This window comes from Mus pahari, chromosome 11 (genome assembly GCF_900095145.1).
Source record: "Mus pahari chromosome 11, PAHARI_EIJ_v1.1, whole genome shotgun sequence".
NCBI classification, from domain to species: domain Eukaryota; kingdom Metazoa; phylum Chordata; class Mammalia; order Rodentia; family Muridae; genus Mus; species Mus pahari.
In genome coordinates, this window is record NC_034600.1 from 51,962,056 (window position 1) to 51,976,213 (window position 14,158).

Sequence of the window (14,158 nt, forward strand, 5' to 3'; positions counted from 1 at the left end):
TCGAGGCCAGCCTGGTCTACAGAGTGAGTTCCAGGACAGCCAGGGCTACACAGAGAAACCCTGTCTCAAAAAAACCAAACCAAAAAAAAAAAAAAAAAAAAAGCCTAAAATAAAAAAGAATATAAATTGTATTGAATTTGATTACATATAATTGAATATGAATAATTAAATATAAATAATTTGAATATAAATAATTGAACTTGAATATGAATAAACTGAATTGGATGAGAATTGTGGGGTCCAGACCCTTCCTTTCTATCATGTCATCTTGTTTCTCTAACCTTCTGCATAGCTTTTCATTCCAATGTCAAATCATAATGCAACCTTTTAAAGACATTTTAAACACCATTTAGATTCCACACATGCTGTAATACACGACGGCACTTCACCAAATTGGCAGCGGTATAAAGGGCCATACCTGAATGCAAGCATCTGTGTGTGAATACACAGATAATAGCAGCTTATCTACATAATGGCAACTGGCAGGTCACAGTTCAAAGAGCCAGTAAACTATTTTTCACTTTCCATTTACAGGTTGTTTTTTTTTTTAAATCATTTGTTTGTTTTTCCTTATGGGCAGTTGACAAGGCTCTATTGGATCACATGGCTTTGACCGCCCCCCCCCCAAGACTGAAGTGTGAAAATAGGAGTGTCTTATTTTTGTCTTGAACAGCATCCACTAATCTATAAATTAGGAGAGGATTACAAGAAGTAGGAAGGGTCAACTTAATTCAAAACTTCTCGTGTAGGGTTGATTTACTTCTATGGCTTCTGTCTCTTCTAGACTCTCAACTGCAACTCTAAAATGCCTGCAAGCTCAAGCCATGAGAGAAGGCCTTGCAAAAGAATCTGATGAAGGCGACAACTTATGGACCCTCCTTAGCAATCCTGACACCCATCACATCGGCGTGTGTGCACTGGCCAGGTAATATGCAGGCAATCTAGAATGGATGCAAGAGGGCAAAGAGTGTAGAATTGAAGATGCAATGCACAATCAAGTCAACACAAAGGGGAAAAGATTCCCCTTGGGGACAGAGAGGAGAGCCATGGGGTATTGTGGGCTCCAACCTTACCGCTTCTCACAAAAACAAAAAACAAAAAGACAAAAAAATAAAAATGACTCAAGTGAACTAATTTAAATAAACTAAATTAAATTCACTACTTGGATGGGCCATCTTAAAATATAAGGCTCAGCAGTCTTTCATCTACTATTTCTGTTGAGATGCAAGTATTGGCTTGAAAACCCTGTAAATACACTACAGTTTATTCCATTATTTAAAGAAGTGGTTCTCAACCCTCCTAATGCAACCACACACTTTCATACAGTCCCTCATGTTGTCAGGACCCTCCCAACCATAAAATTACTTTTGTTGCTTCTTCATAACTGTAATTTTTTTCTATACCCTTACAAATCATAATGTAAATATTTTCGGAAACAGAGGTTTGTCAAAGGCGTTGCAACTCACAGATTAAGAACTTTTGATGTAGTGGGAAATTAAGTCCCCTTTAACGTTTCTGTTTCCCAGGAGCATGGCAGTCTGGCAACATGGCGTCATACTGGATATCATGGAACACCTACTCTCGTCTCTCACCTCATCCTCTGAGAACTACCGGATAACAGGCATGGCATTCTTCTCTGAGGCAAGGAAAAATACTCAACAGAGCCTGTTCACGAGTCCCCTGCTACATTCCTCATGTAGCTTAGTGATACCTGGAGCCATGGAAGGGGCCCCTTTAAGGGGGGTTTTAGTAGTGAAGGGACCCATTTCAAAGGTGCACAAGCAGGCAGTGAAAGAGAAAGGAAATCCCACTCACAACCATCTCCTGCCTCTTCTATGAAAACCAACCTTCCGGGTCAGAGAAGGGACAATAATAGACGTGAGGGGGACAAAATGCAAAATCAGCAGGTCATTAGCCCCCTTTCCTGGCATAAGGCTAGCCAACCTAGGGAAGGAATGGGAATAGCTAACTTCTGTCTTTGCTGCTCCTTGGATAAATCCTCCTACCTAGATTGTCTGGTCTTCATTACCTTGACCTGTGGGTAGGCTCACATTCAGAGCTCAGCCAGTAGATTTGCTGGCTCTCACGTGCAAGGGCTCCCTTCCTCCACTCCACAGCAGTAAGCCGCCATCTTTCACTGTTGCTAAGATGTCTTTAGCCTTCCGCTGAAGGTAAGGGACTCCCTTAAGTAAAGGGGAGGAGTTTGTTGGTTTCAGCTTATGAAGGAGCCAATCCTTTGGAAACATGGAAATCTTCGAGATGTACTGAGTTTCATGGATCAGAACGCACGGGATTCCAATGCCATTCTGAGGCAAATGGCTATCCGGGGACTGGGCAACACAGCCTGTGGGGCTCCTCACAAGGTAAGAGAACTTTTTTGGCGAAAGGATTTGTTTAAGTAGAGTTTCAAGGTAATAATCTAGCAGCACCCATCTGGTAGCTTCATGGAAATTAAGTGAATTAGTTAACAACTTGGGGATTGAAGTGCATGCGCTCACACAACCCGTTTGTAGCTGCCATCCCCACCTGGGAGTTCCTACCCTCTTCAAAAGACACAGAGAATCAAGTTCTCTCAATCCCTGAGACCTTTTGTTCCTCGCAGGTGAGGAAGCATAAGCAGATGATGTTAGAATGTATCATCAGAGGCCTGTACCACCTGGCTCGCACCGAAGTCGTCTGTGAAAGCTTGAAAGCTCTGAAAAAGATCCTGGAGCTGCTCACAGAAAGAGACATCAACTTCTACTTCAAGGAGATAGTACTCCAAACAAGAACTTTCTTTGAAGATGTAAGTGAGCCCTTTCGGGAGACTCCCTTCCCTGGAAGAAGTGACAGAATGGCCACTGTAGGGCTTGAAGACTGTGGGGGTGTCCTCGCCAGCCCTTTGTGGCCACTCCAGAGAGTCGCCACAAAGGTTCCCATACAGGCTGCTGACTCCCCAGGTCCCTCTACCCAAGCATGCTCCCTGGCATAGAAAACACAACCGATTTAAGCAGAGAGGGCTAGAATTGTTACAGAGGAGGCTAGCCCTGGGAAGAAACTTAAACGAATTCCTCAGGGTCCTTACTTCACAGAAGGTTCGAGTACCATTTGCCAGTGAGGGCAGCACACCCACAAATGCAAGCAGATGGTCCTTTCTTTCCTCCATCCCCTATCTGATTCTCATTCCCCAGGTTTGTTTCCTGGGTGTATCTCCCAAATAAATTGCTCACAAGTCATTATTTTTAAAGATTTTATTTATTTGTTTTGTGTATATGAGTACACTGTAGCTGTACAGATGGTTGGGAGCCTTCATGTGTCTGTTGGGGATTGAATTTAGGACCTCTGCTCACTCCGGTCAACTCTGCTCACTCAGTCCTTGCTAGTTCCAGCCCAAAGATTTATTTATTATTATACATAAATACACTGTAGCTGTCTTCAGTCGCACCAGAAAAGGGCGTCAGATCTGATTGTGGATGGTTGTGAGCCACCATGTGGTTGCTGGGATTTGAACTCAGGACCTTCGGAAGAGCAGTCCTACCTGCTGAGCCATCTTGCCAGCCCTCTCACAATCCATTTGCTTTGGGGAATACAGACATCAAGACAATTCCTAGTTCCTCCAACGTGATCTGTTCCACTTCCCAAACCCAAAGACTTTTCAACTCATGGACCAAATCCAGCTCACACTCGCCATTTGTCAATAAAGTTTTATTGGAACATAGCCACACTTACTGATGACATAATGCCCATGATGGCTTTCACAGTCTACCTGCAAGGCTGTTAACGATGAAGGGGCCATAGGGCTCATAAATTGTAGTTATTTGACTGATCACCAAAGATCACTAAGCAATCTTAGGTGAAGGTGAATCATTTCTGTATTCTGTATCTGTACAAACTATGGACTCATTTCTTTTCTTTATTCTACAAACTGTGTCTTAGTATTTTTTTTCTTGTTTATTTACTTCTATGGATGTAAAAATCTGTTTCACAACTTCAACCTAATGTTTTTATCATCTATAAAATTTTCCTCATGTCCTGTTGCCTAAGGAGCCAGAGTATTGCTAGTTTCCCTCTCTAGTGTTGCCTTCATAAACATTAAAGCTTAATTAATTAATTTATTTTATGGTCTCCAGACTGAAAACATATATTCCCTCCACTGTTCATCACAAACCTAATTTTTCTATTCATTATGTATTTTATAGGAAACTGGTTGAGTCATCTCTCCTATTGAGGCCTGAGAAGTATCAAATAGAATTTAAAAAAAAACAAAAACAAAAAAAAAAACCTTCCTTTGAAGTACAACATGTCCCTATTTATTTACTCCAATATCTTAATATTTCTGTTCCTTTCTGAAACTTTGGTGATTCATTAGCTTTAGGTTTTAATTACATGTAATTTTAATTTATTATTTTAATTTTAATGTGCAATATATACCCACAGCCAATAATTCTCAAGTGTTGTATTTTTGCACCCTGTTCTTTGTTTATATATTCTAGAGTGACCTGGCATGTGAAAACAGCTCTCTGCCTACTTTTCCCAAACATGTTCTTTAATTTGCTAACATCAGTTTAATTCCCAAGTTATCCTCCAAAAAAAAGGTTACTGAGCTCCCATCTACTGTAGAATTTTTCTGAAAAAAAAAAAAGTTTCCCCTTTTGCTCCACAGATAATTGATGTCAGTCTTTACTTCAGGGACTATCTGAAGTCTGACTTTCAGGCCCAATCTGTTAGATTCCTGGGTTCTTGTTGAAAGAATACTATTTCTCTTGGATCTGAGCCCCGTGTAAGTCACAAGTCTTCTTAACAATTTGAAAGCAATGTAACACTGTGCTGTGATAAATGATATGCAAACACTTTCTGGTTATCAGGTTAGGCATTTTTCTCTCCCAGTGAAGATTAGTACCACCATACGTGAATAAAACTTTCACAAAACCCTGACATTAGTAAAGACTTGCAAATTTCCCTCCAGCAGTGTCGCATCCTTCAGTGTGGGTAACTCTGTAATACTCTGCCCTCTATATTTCGCTATAGGTTAAGCACACAATTCTGTCACCAGTCAACTTTCCTCTCTTCCCCATCAGTGTGCAAGTGTTTTTCTGTAACTGTCAGAACTCGATGATGCAGTGAAGGGCAGAAGTGAAACCTTGTGGCTGTGCCACAGCCCCCACCCCTACTCCATGGCTATGCCACGCCCCTTCTCATCACACTGCCACCATGAGCAATCACTGAAAACTGAGAACATTGAACTTGGCAGATATTCCCTAATTTTTAATCTAGTTTTGTTGGCCTGCACAGAAAACCCGTCTGTGCTTCTTTTCTTGTAACTTTGAACCCCATCAGCAAAGTATGCATGTGAGCTAACAAAGGCTTTCCTTCCAGTCATCTCACATGTTGTTCCTTGAAGTCATTTCCAACTATGCTGGACAAAATATATTTTTTTTCCCATAACTTCACATGTCCACAGGAGGACGACCAGGCATTGTAGAGGTCAGGTCTCTTTCTTCCTCCCAGCCCCATATTCCAAGAAATAAGACTCAGACTCAAATTATATTTACAAATGCCTTGGCCATGTAGCTTGGCTCTTCTCTGACTAGATCATAGCTTTCAATATCCCATTTGTTTGACTCTACATTCTGCCACATGACTGGTTACCTCTGCTCAGGTACCACACATCTGTCTCATCACATCTCCTGTGTCTCATGCTGTCCCAGTATCTTTTCTGCCTCCTAGACATCCTACCTTCCATTTCCTTCCTAAGTTAGAGGCCATCAGATTGATTATTGACAGGTGCCCCAAGCAGACATGAGATAGTCCTTCTACCAGTCAAGTTTTTATTTGACCTGAGATTCAATGTCAGGATCCCTGAGCAGCTTTCCATCCCCTTACAAAACATTTGGCATCTTAAAGAAGAGCACTGACGCTTATGCCCCCTTAGATAAGACAACCCACAGCTTTAGGTTTAATGATGCAACCAGAACACTTTATGAACGTATATAAAAAATGGCAATCGCCCCTGGCATCCTGGTGCCAACTCTTCTGTTTGTCATTCTGCAATCAAATCTCCCCACAAAGGCAGAAATCAAGTCTTCAGTTCTATAACAAAACTGAATCTAGAGGATTACTTTTTCTAAGCTGTGTAAGTTTTTATAGAGTCCTTGGAATGCAGAGACAGTGACAAGAATACACCAGTGCTCAGATGCCAGCCTTCTTTCCTTTGCTTGAAGTATGGCGGCAAGGTGGGGCTGGGTACCAAAAGGATGCCAGCAGGGAATAGATTGTGAGAAGATCCATTTGTCACCACAGGAGCAAGATGATGTGAGATTGACAGCCATCTCCTTATTTGAGGATTTAGCCTCCCTAACAGGAAGAAGGTGGAAGATATTTTTTGCTGAGGAAGTGAAAAAGAGCATGATCTCATTCCTCCTCCACCTCTGGGACCCTAACCCCAAGATTGGAGCTGTAAGTAGGCCTGAAGACACATTCACCTCCCCTCCCACTCCAGGGCTGAGATGCATGAACCAGAAAGTAGGCCAGAAGTCACCCTTTAGAACTGAACCCAAAAGCTTCTACTTCCACTCAGAATTCCATTTTGTTGTCTCTTTCCACCTTTCTCTTCCTTTCAAGCCATAGGCTTCTACTGTTGCTTTTACTGTATCAATGAGCAATTACCCCCTTATGACAGATATGATAGACTGTGATAGCAGAATCTCTGTCTTCTAGGCATGCCGTGATGTCTTGGTCATCTGTATCCCTTTCCTGGGCCTTCAGGAGCTCTATGGCCTATTAGACCACCTCCTTGAACGGGACCTGCCACGGGCCAGGGACTTCTACAGGCAATTCTGCATGAAACTGGTAAGTGTACAGCAGATGGTGCTGCCTAAATAGCAAGACAGGAGACTAGACAAACCTCTAGACAAACCTCAGAAGGATGCATATAATTGGTACCAATCTCTAGCAAGAAGCTGACTGAAGTCTCCTCTTCAGGTCACATCTGTTATATTTCTTGTGTTTTATTGAAATAATTACAACAAGACCAAGATAGCCTTGCTGGGATGACAGCGACCCTAGTCCTCTCACACACTGTCCTCTCCCTCAAGTCCAATAAGCATCCATTCTTCTGTGGTCCTGAAACTAAATCTGTCAACTAGTTCCTTGATCTCCAGTGCCTTCCTGTTTAAATCTTTGTTGAAATGGCCATAAGACAACTTTCAGTCAATCATTGTATGGCGATGGATGTTAAAACTAGCCTTTCGTGGTCCATTCTCTTCGGAGACATGGGATGAAAAATGTCATCAAGGGTCACTTTCCAATGGCTGTCTTTGAGTTCATCCATGTTTCTTCCAGTCCAAGAAGAACCAGGAAATTCTATGGATTCTCCACACACATTCATTCACCTTCTTCACCAGCAGCTGGGAGATGATCAGGAGCGCAGCTGTGAAGCTCACAGGTGAATGTCCCCTCCGAGTACCAACCCACCCATGTCTGTTCTTTCCTGTTTAGTTTGCACTCTGACTGAACTCTCCCTGACATGGTATGAAGCTGGTATGGCAGAACAAAAATGTGGAAGCCGGGGGCAGTGGGAAGAAATGTGTTATCTATCTGTCTTGTGATATCATCTTTTCTTTCACAAATGAAAAAGTACAGCCTCTTCCAGCTCACCCACAGCCCCTGTCCCCCTGACTTGACTGTTCTCTTGAGTCTTCCAAGATCCACTGCTCCAAGTCTTTGGTCTTTATTTTCCCAGAGTCTTGTTTTCTAGCCTGGTACCGCAGAATAACTACTTTGCCTCTTTCTTTCTTGTGAATCACATTCTGTGTTCTCAAGATGAACACATGAACAGCAAGATGATCTAAGTGAGGAGAACATTGATACAGGTTCTGCTTGTGTGACACGGGACGTTTTGCTTCCCTGTGTCACCTCCATGCCAATCTATGACACAGAAAGTGAGTGAGTCTCTAAAGACTCTTCTACTATAAAAATGTAAGTGGTCTCTGTAAGCCTGTTCTAATGACCCATCCCACAGTAAGCAGGTCCAGTCCATTGGTATGGTCATGTTAACTCCATGTTTTTGGTTGTTTTGGTTTTTTTTTTTTTTTTTTTTTGGATCTTGCACACCATTGCCTTAATTACACTATAAATTTGACCAATTCAGAAATCCTATCTCATGCAAGTTGAAACCTAACAATACATTCTCTCCACCCCCAAGAAGGCCAGCTTGTGAGTTTTCTAAATGAGCTGGCCTTGCAAACACTTTCCACTCGGGTTGCTCGGCACCCAGTCGAAGCTCTCCGCACATCAGCCTCAGAGGCATATGGGGACTTACGTAATTTGTCCAGTCACCAATCAGCCCATTAGCCTTTTGACTATGTACAGTCAGGTCCACTTTCCCCTGACAGTGAGGTCAGTAACCTTTTCTTTTGTTAACCTTAGATGCCATTATTCTTCACCTGACCAATCGATACGTGGAGTTATTAGACAGAGAACAGCTCACCATGCGTAAGTATCACCCCTACTGTTTACAAACTTTTGTTTCATTCACAGAGAGAGAGAGAGAGAGAGAGAGAGAGAGAGAGAGAGAGAGAGAGAGAGATTGTTCCAAGCTCCAGAGCAGCCCAGGAATAATGAAGTTTAGCATTCACGTTATTTACTGAAGCTGCCTAGACCCTAGAACTTCTATGAATTGATCACAGCCTCCAGCTCCACCCCTTTGCTGACATTCCCAATGATGCCCTGCTATCTAAACTGTTGATCACAGTAATGACCTCCTCCTCCCCCTCTCCCTCCTCTTTGTCCCCTTCTTCATCCTCTTGTGTGTGTGTGTGTGTGTGTGTTTTATTAGATATTTTCTTTATTTGCATTACTTCAGATTTTATCCCATTTCCTGGTTTTTTCCCTCCAAAAACCCCCTCCCTATACCCTCCCCCTGATCACCAGCCCATCCACTTCCACTTCCTTGTCCTAGCATTCCCCTACATTGACGCATAGAACCTTCACAGGACCAATGGCCTCTCCTCCCACTGATGACCAACTAGGCCATCCTCTGCTACAAATGCAGCTGGAGCCATGGGTCCCTCCATGTGTACTTGTTGGTTGGTGGTTTAGTCCCTGGGAGCTCTGGGGATACTGGTTGGTTCATATTGTTGTTCCTTCTATGGGGCTGCAAACCCTTCAGCTCCTTGGATCATTTCTCTGGTTCCTACACTGGGGACCCTGTGTTCAGTCCAATGGATGGCTATGAGCGTCCACCTCTGTATTTGTCAGGCACTGGTAGAAGCCCCTCAGGAGACAGCTATGTCAGGCTTTTTTCAGCAAGCACTTGTTGGAATCTACAATAGTGTCTGGGTTTGATGACTGTATATGGGATGGATCCCCAGGTGGGGCAGTCTATGGGTGGCCTTTTATTCAGTCTCTGCTCCACACTTTGTCTCTGTAACTCTTCCCATGGGGATTTTTGTTCCCCCTTCTAATAATAACCAAAGTATTCACACTTTAGTCTTCCTTCTTCTTGAGCTACATGTGGTCTGTGAATTGTATCTTGGGTATTCTGAGCTTCTGGGCTAATATCCACTTATCACTGAGTGCAGACCATGTGTATTCTTTTGTGTATTCTTTTAGGTTACCTCACTCAGGATGAGATTTTCTAGTTCTATCCATTTGCCTAAGAATTTCATGAATTCACTGTTTTTTAATAGCTGATTAGTACTCCATTGTATAAATGTACCACATTTTCTGTATCTATTGTTCTGTTGAAGGACATCTGGGTTCTTTTTAGATCCTGGCTATTATAAATAAGGCTGCTATGAACATAGAGGAGCATGTGTCCTTGTTTCATGTTGGACCATCTTCTGGGTATATGCCCAGGAGTGGTATAGCTGGGGCCTCAGGTAATACTATGTCTAATTTTCTGAGGAACCACCAAACTGATTTCCAGAGTAGTTGTACCAGCTTGCAGTTCCACCAGCAATGAAAGAGTGTTCTTTCTCCATTCTCACCAGCATCTGCTGTCACCTGAGTTTTTGATCTTAGCCATTCTGACTGGTGTGATGTGGAATCTTAGGTTTGCTTTGGTTTGCATTTCCCTGATGACTAAGGATGTTGAACATTTCTTTAGGTGCTTCTCAGGCATTCTGTATTCCTCAGTTGAGAATTCCGGGTGCCTTTGCATTTAGAGCATAGATGTTCAAAATTGAGAGTTCTTCTTGTTAGATTTTTTTTCTTTGATGAGTATAAAGTGCCCTTCCTTACCTTTTTTGATGACTTTTGGTTGAAAGTCGATTTTATCTGATATTAGAATGGCTACTCCCACTTGTTTCTTGGGACCATTTGCTTGGAAATTTGTTTTACAGCCCTTTACTCTAATGCAGTGTTCGTCTTTGACACTAAGATGTGTTTCCTGAATGCAGCAAAATGCGGGGTTCTGTTTACATATCCAGTATGTTAGTCTATGTCTTTTGGGGGGAATGGAGTCCACTGATGTTAAGAGATATTAAGGAATAGTGATTGTTGCTCCCTGTTATTATTGGTGTTATTTTATGTTTGTTAGTGGTTATCTTCTATTAGGTTTGTTGAAGGAAGATTACTTTCTTGCTTTTTCTAGGGTGTAGTTTCCCTCCTTGTGTTGGCATTTTCCATCCATTATCCTTTGTAGGGCTGGATTTGTGGAAAGAAACTATGCAAATTTGGTTCTGTCATGGACTATCTTGGTTTCTCCATCTATGGTATTGAGAGTTTTATTGGGTATAGCAGTCTGGACTGGCATTTGTGTTCTCTTAGGGTCTGTATGAGATCTGCCTAGGATCTTCTAGCTTTCATGGTCTCTGGTGAGAAGTCTGGTGTAATTCTGATAGGCCTGCCTTCTTATGTTACTTAACCTTCTTCCCTTACTGCTTTTAATATTCTTTGTTTGTTTAGTGCATTTGGTGTTTTGATTATTATGTGACCAGAGGAGTTTCTTTTCCGGTCCAATCTATCTGGAGTTCTGTAGGCTTCCTGAATGTTCATGAACATCTCTTTCTTTAGGTTAGAGACATTTTCTTCTATAATTTTGTTGAAGATATTTACTGGCCCTTTAAGTTGGGAATCTTCACTCTCTTCTATACCTATTATCCTTAGGTTTGGTCTTCTCATTGTGTCCTGGATTTCCTGGATGTTTTGAGTTAGGAACTTTTTGAATTTTGCATTTTCTTTGACTGCTGCTTCAATGTTTTCTATGGTATCTTCTGTACCTGAGATTCTCTCTTCCATCTCTTGTATTATGTTGGTGATACTTGCATCTATGACTTCTGGTCTCTTTCTTAGGTTTTCTATCTCCAGTGTTATCTCCCTTTGTAGTTTCGTTATTTTTTTTCTTCTTCCATTTTTAGATCTTGGATGGTTTTGTTCAGTTCCTTCAACTGTTTGTTGTGTTTTCCTGTAATTCTTTAAGGGAGTTTTGTGTTTCCTCTTTAAGGTCTTCTACCTATTTGCCTGCATTCTCTTGTATTTCTTTAAGGGAGTTATTTATTTATGTCTTTCTTAAATTCCTCTGTCATCATCATGAGATGTGATTTTAAATCAGTCTTGCTTTTCTGGTGTGTTGGGGTAACCAGGATTCACTGTAGTGGAAGAACTGGGTTTTCATGATGCCAAGTAGTCTTGGTTTCTGTTGCTTATGTCCTTTTGCTTGCCTTTCACAATCTGGTTATCTCTGGTGTTAGCTGGTCTTGCTGTCTCTGACTTTGGCTTGTCTTTACTGCAAGCCTGTGTGTCTATACTCCTGAGAGACCAGTTCTCTCCAGGAGGAATTTGGATATGGAGAGCTGTGGTAAAGGGTCAGCTTTGGGGTACAGACAGAGACCAGAAAGATCCTGTCCCCAGTTGATCCTTGGTTCCTGTGACCTGATGGCTCTGTGTGTCCCTCTTAGACCAGGAATTTGAAGAGAATTGGTGGTCTTACCTTAGCTCACAGGTGTGTAGGCACTCCTGGGAGACCAGCTCTCTCTTGGTGGTATTTGTATATGTAGCTCTGTTGTGCACGATCAGCTCTGGGCCCAGATGGAGACTGGAAGACTCCCATTCTAGGCCACCCCTTGGTTCCTGTGCCCTGAAGGTTCCAGGCAGGTTCCTTTGAGGAGCAGTGGTGATCCTACCTGTACGCACAGGCCTATCCGCACTCCGGGGAGGCTCGCTCCCTCCCAGTGCTATTTGGATATAGAGCCCTGTGGGAGAAGATCTGCTATAGGCAAAGAAGGAAACCAGAAGGCTCTGCCCTCCTCTTCCTCCTCTTCCTCCTCTTCCTCCTCCTCTTCTTCCTTTTCCTTTCCCAACTCCCTCTCCTGGAGATTGGAACTTATAATTTCAAACTACACACTCTACCACCAAGCTCCATCCCCAGCTGTTCATTGCTTTTTATCTTTTAGGGTAGAAGGTGAGCGCTGACTTGAGACCACACAGGACTGACCTGTACAGCACTGCAGGGCTGTATACACCAGGGCTGGACTTTGGTTGCTTTTCCTACTAGGCACTGACCCTCCTTGTTCCTCTCTCTGTTTCCATCTCAGGACTCCAGGCTCTTCGGCAGGACCCCTGTATCAGTGTCCAGAGAGCTGCTGAAGCTACCTTACAGACCCTCCTGAGAAGGTGTAAAGAGATCAACATCCCACTGTAAACCATCAGGAAATAAACTGCTAGGCTTTTTCTAAAACTAAGTCCTGTCTTTGTCCTATGAACTCACAAACTTGCATCTTCTTAGAGGCAGACACGGCACCTAGATAAGAATATTCATTATACTCCATAGTCTTCCAGGGAGGGTTCCATTAGTAGGAAATTCATTAATCCACTTTGGAGATAGCCTGTTATTTAATTAATGACAGCCACATGGCTTTAATTAGCCCTTTCTCTTGAGAAATGTACACCCAAGCAAATGCAGACACGAAAGAGTGGTATAACCCGCACATTACACTACTGGTAAGAAGAGGGCTACTGTTATCTTTTATACATAGGCCTTTAATATTGATGTCAGAATTTGAATCACTACCCATAGCCAAATATCACCACATGATAAACTTTAACTTGCCTCTTGTCTCCAAGGTTATAATTTATGTATCAAAACTATGCTAGGAATTATTCTACAAAAGACCATTTTGATATTCTTCTAAAAAGTAAAGTTTCTATTTTTAAGCTAAAGCAATAAAATATACATGTTTTATGTATATTCATTGTGTGTACATAATATCTATGTGTGAGTATAAATAGATATAGATGTTCTTCATATATACATATATACATATATAAACATTTAACAACAAACACTATGAAACATAGTTATGTATTAGCAATGGTATTGATCTTTCCCTCTAGATAGACTATCCCTAAGACTCCTACTAGTTACATTCTCTTGTCCTCAGTCTCAAATTCTCAAGGAAAAATATTTTGTTCCTACAAACAAAACGAGAGATGGAAGTAGTCTTTTGAGTTGAAGAATATGAACCTATAGTCCTGTATGCGTTCCCTTAAACATTATGTATCTACAGTTTTTACATCATTGTTATAGCCATAACATAACAGTGGAACATAGCAATGAGAAAAAAACAATATGTCCTTATGAAGGTAATGTTCCATGGAATCTTTGTGTATGTTCTAAGTGATGAAGCCAATCTCCAGTATGGTTTCCAAAGATCCTGGATCCTGGTGGTTAGACACACACCCCCCCATGTAGTTTCCTCCACCAGTATACAGGGCTGACTTTAATACGGTCAATAGAATGTTTCAGAAATGATGGTTCTATTTTGTTTTAAAGACAGTCTCCTATGGGTCGAGTTGACCTTGGATGTGATGGGAAGTTATAGAAGATCTTGAATACCTGATCCTCTTGCCTCTACCTGCTGAGTGCTGGCATTGAAGAGGCCTGTCACCATTCCTAGCTATAGCCAAATTCTATTAAGGCTTTCTGAAGTTACTCAGCACAGAGTTAAAATGACAAACGCTACTTGGAAGCCCAAGACAAGGGCTTCTGTTTTTAGTCAATAATCGCATTTATTTAGTCTTTGCTGCATACAAGGCACCATGCCCTTTTGTGGAGGAGCAAATGTCATGGAATGCATTTTAATCATATTCACATCCATACTCACACACACTCATACTATATCTACACCCGCATCCTTGTCCCTCCCAATTTCATGCCCTTTTTTAAATAACATTGAGT

At 41.9% G+C, this 14,158-nt stretch overlaps 1 protein-coding gene across 1 annotated transcript in view; it reads left to right on the forward strand.

Moving 5' to 3' along the window:
* Mroh2b (maestro heat like repeat family member 2B) overlaps positions 1–12,658 on the forward strand; it is a 62,668-nt gene extending 50,010 nt beyond the window's left edge. The window contains exons 34-42 of the mRNA XM_021208659.1: positions 785–925; positions 1,527–1,641; positions 2,217–2,363; positions 2,603–2,785; positions 6,280–6,435; positions 6,697–6,828; positions 7,321–7,423; positions 8,407–8,472; positions 12,516–12,658. Of these exons, the coding sequence (XP_021064318.1) occupies positions 785–925; positions 1,527–1,641; positions 2,217–2,363; positions 2,603–2,785; positions 6,280–6,435; positions 6,697–6,828; positions 7,321–7,423; positions 8,407–8,472; positions 12,516–12,622 (1,150 nt within the window). The 3' untranslated portion in view covers positions 12,623–12,658. The remainder of the gene's footprint in view (positions 1–784; positions 926–1,526; positions 1,642–2,216; positions 2,364–2,602; positions 2,786–6,279; positions 6,436–6,696; positions 6,829–7,320; positions 7,424–8,406; positions 8,473–12,515) is intronic.
* Positions 12,659–14,158: the final 1,500 nt, after the last annotated feature.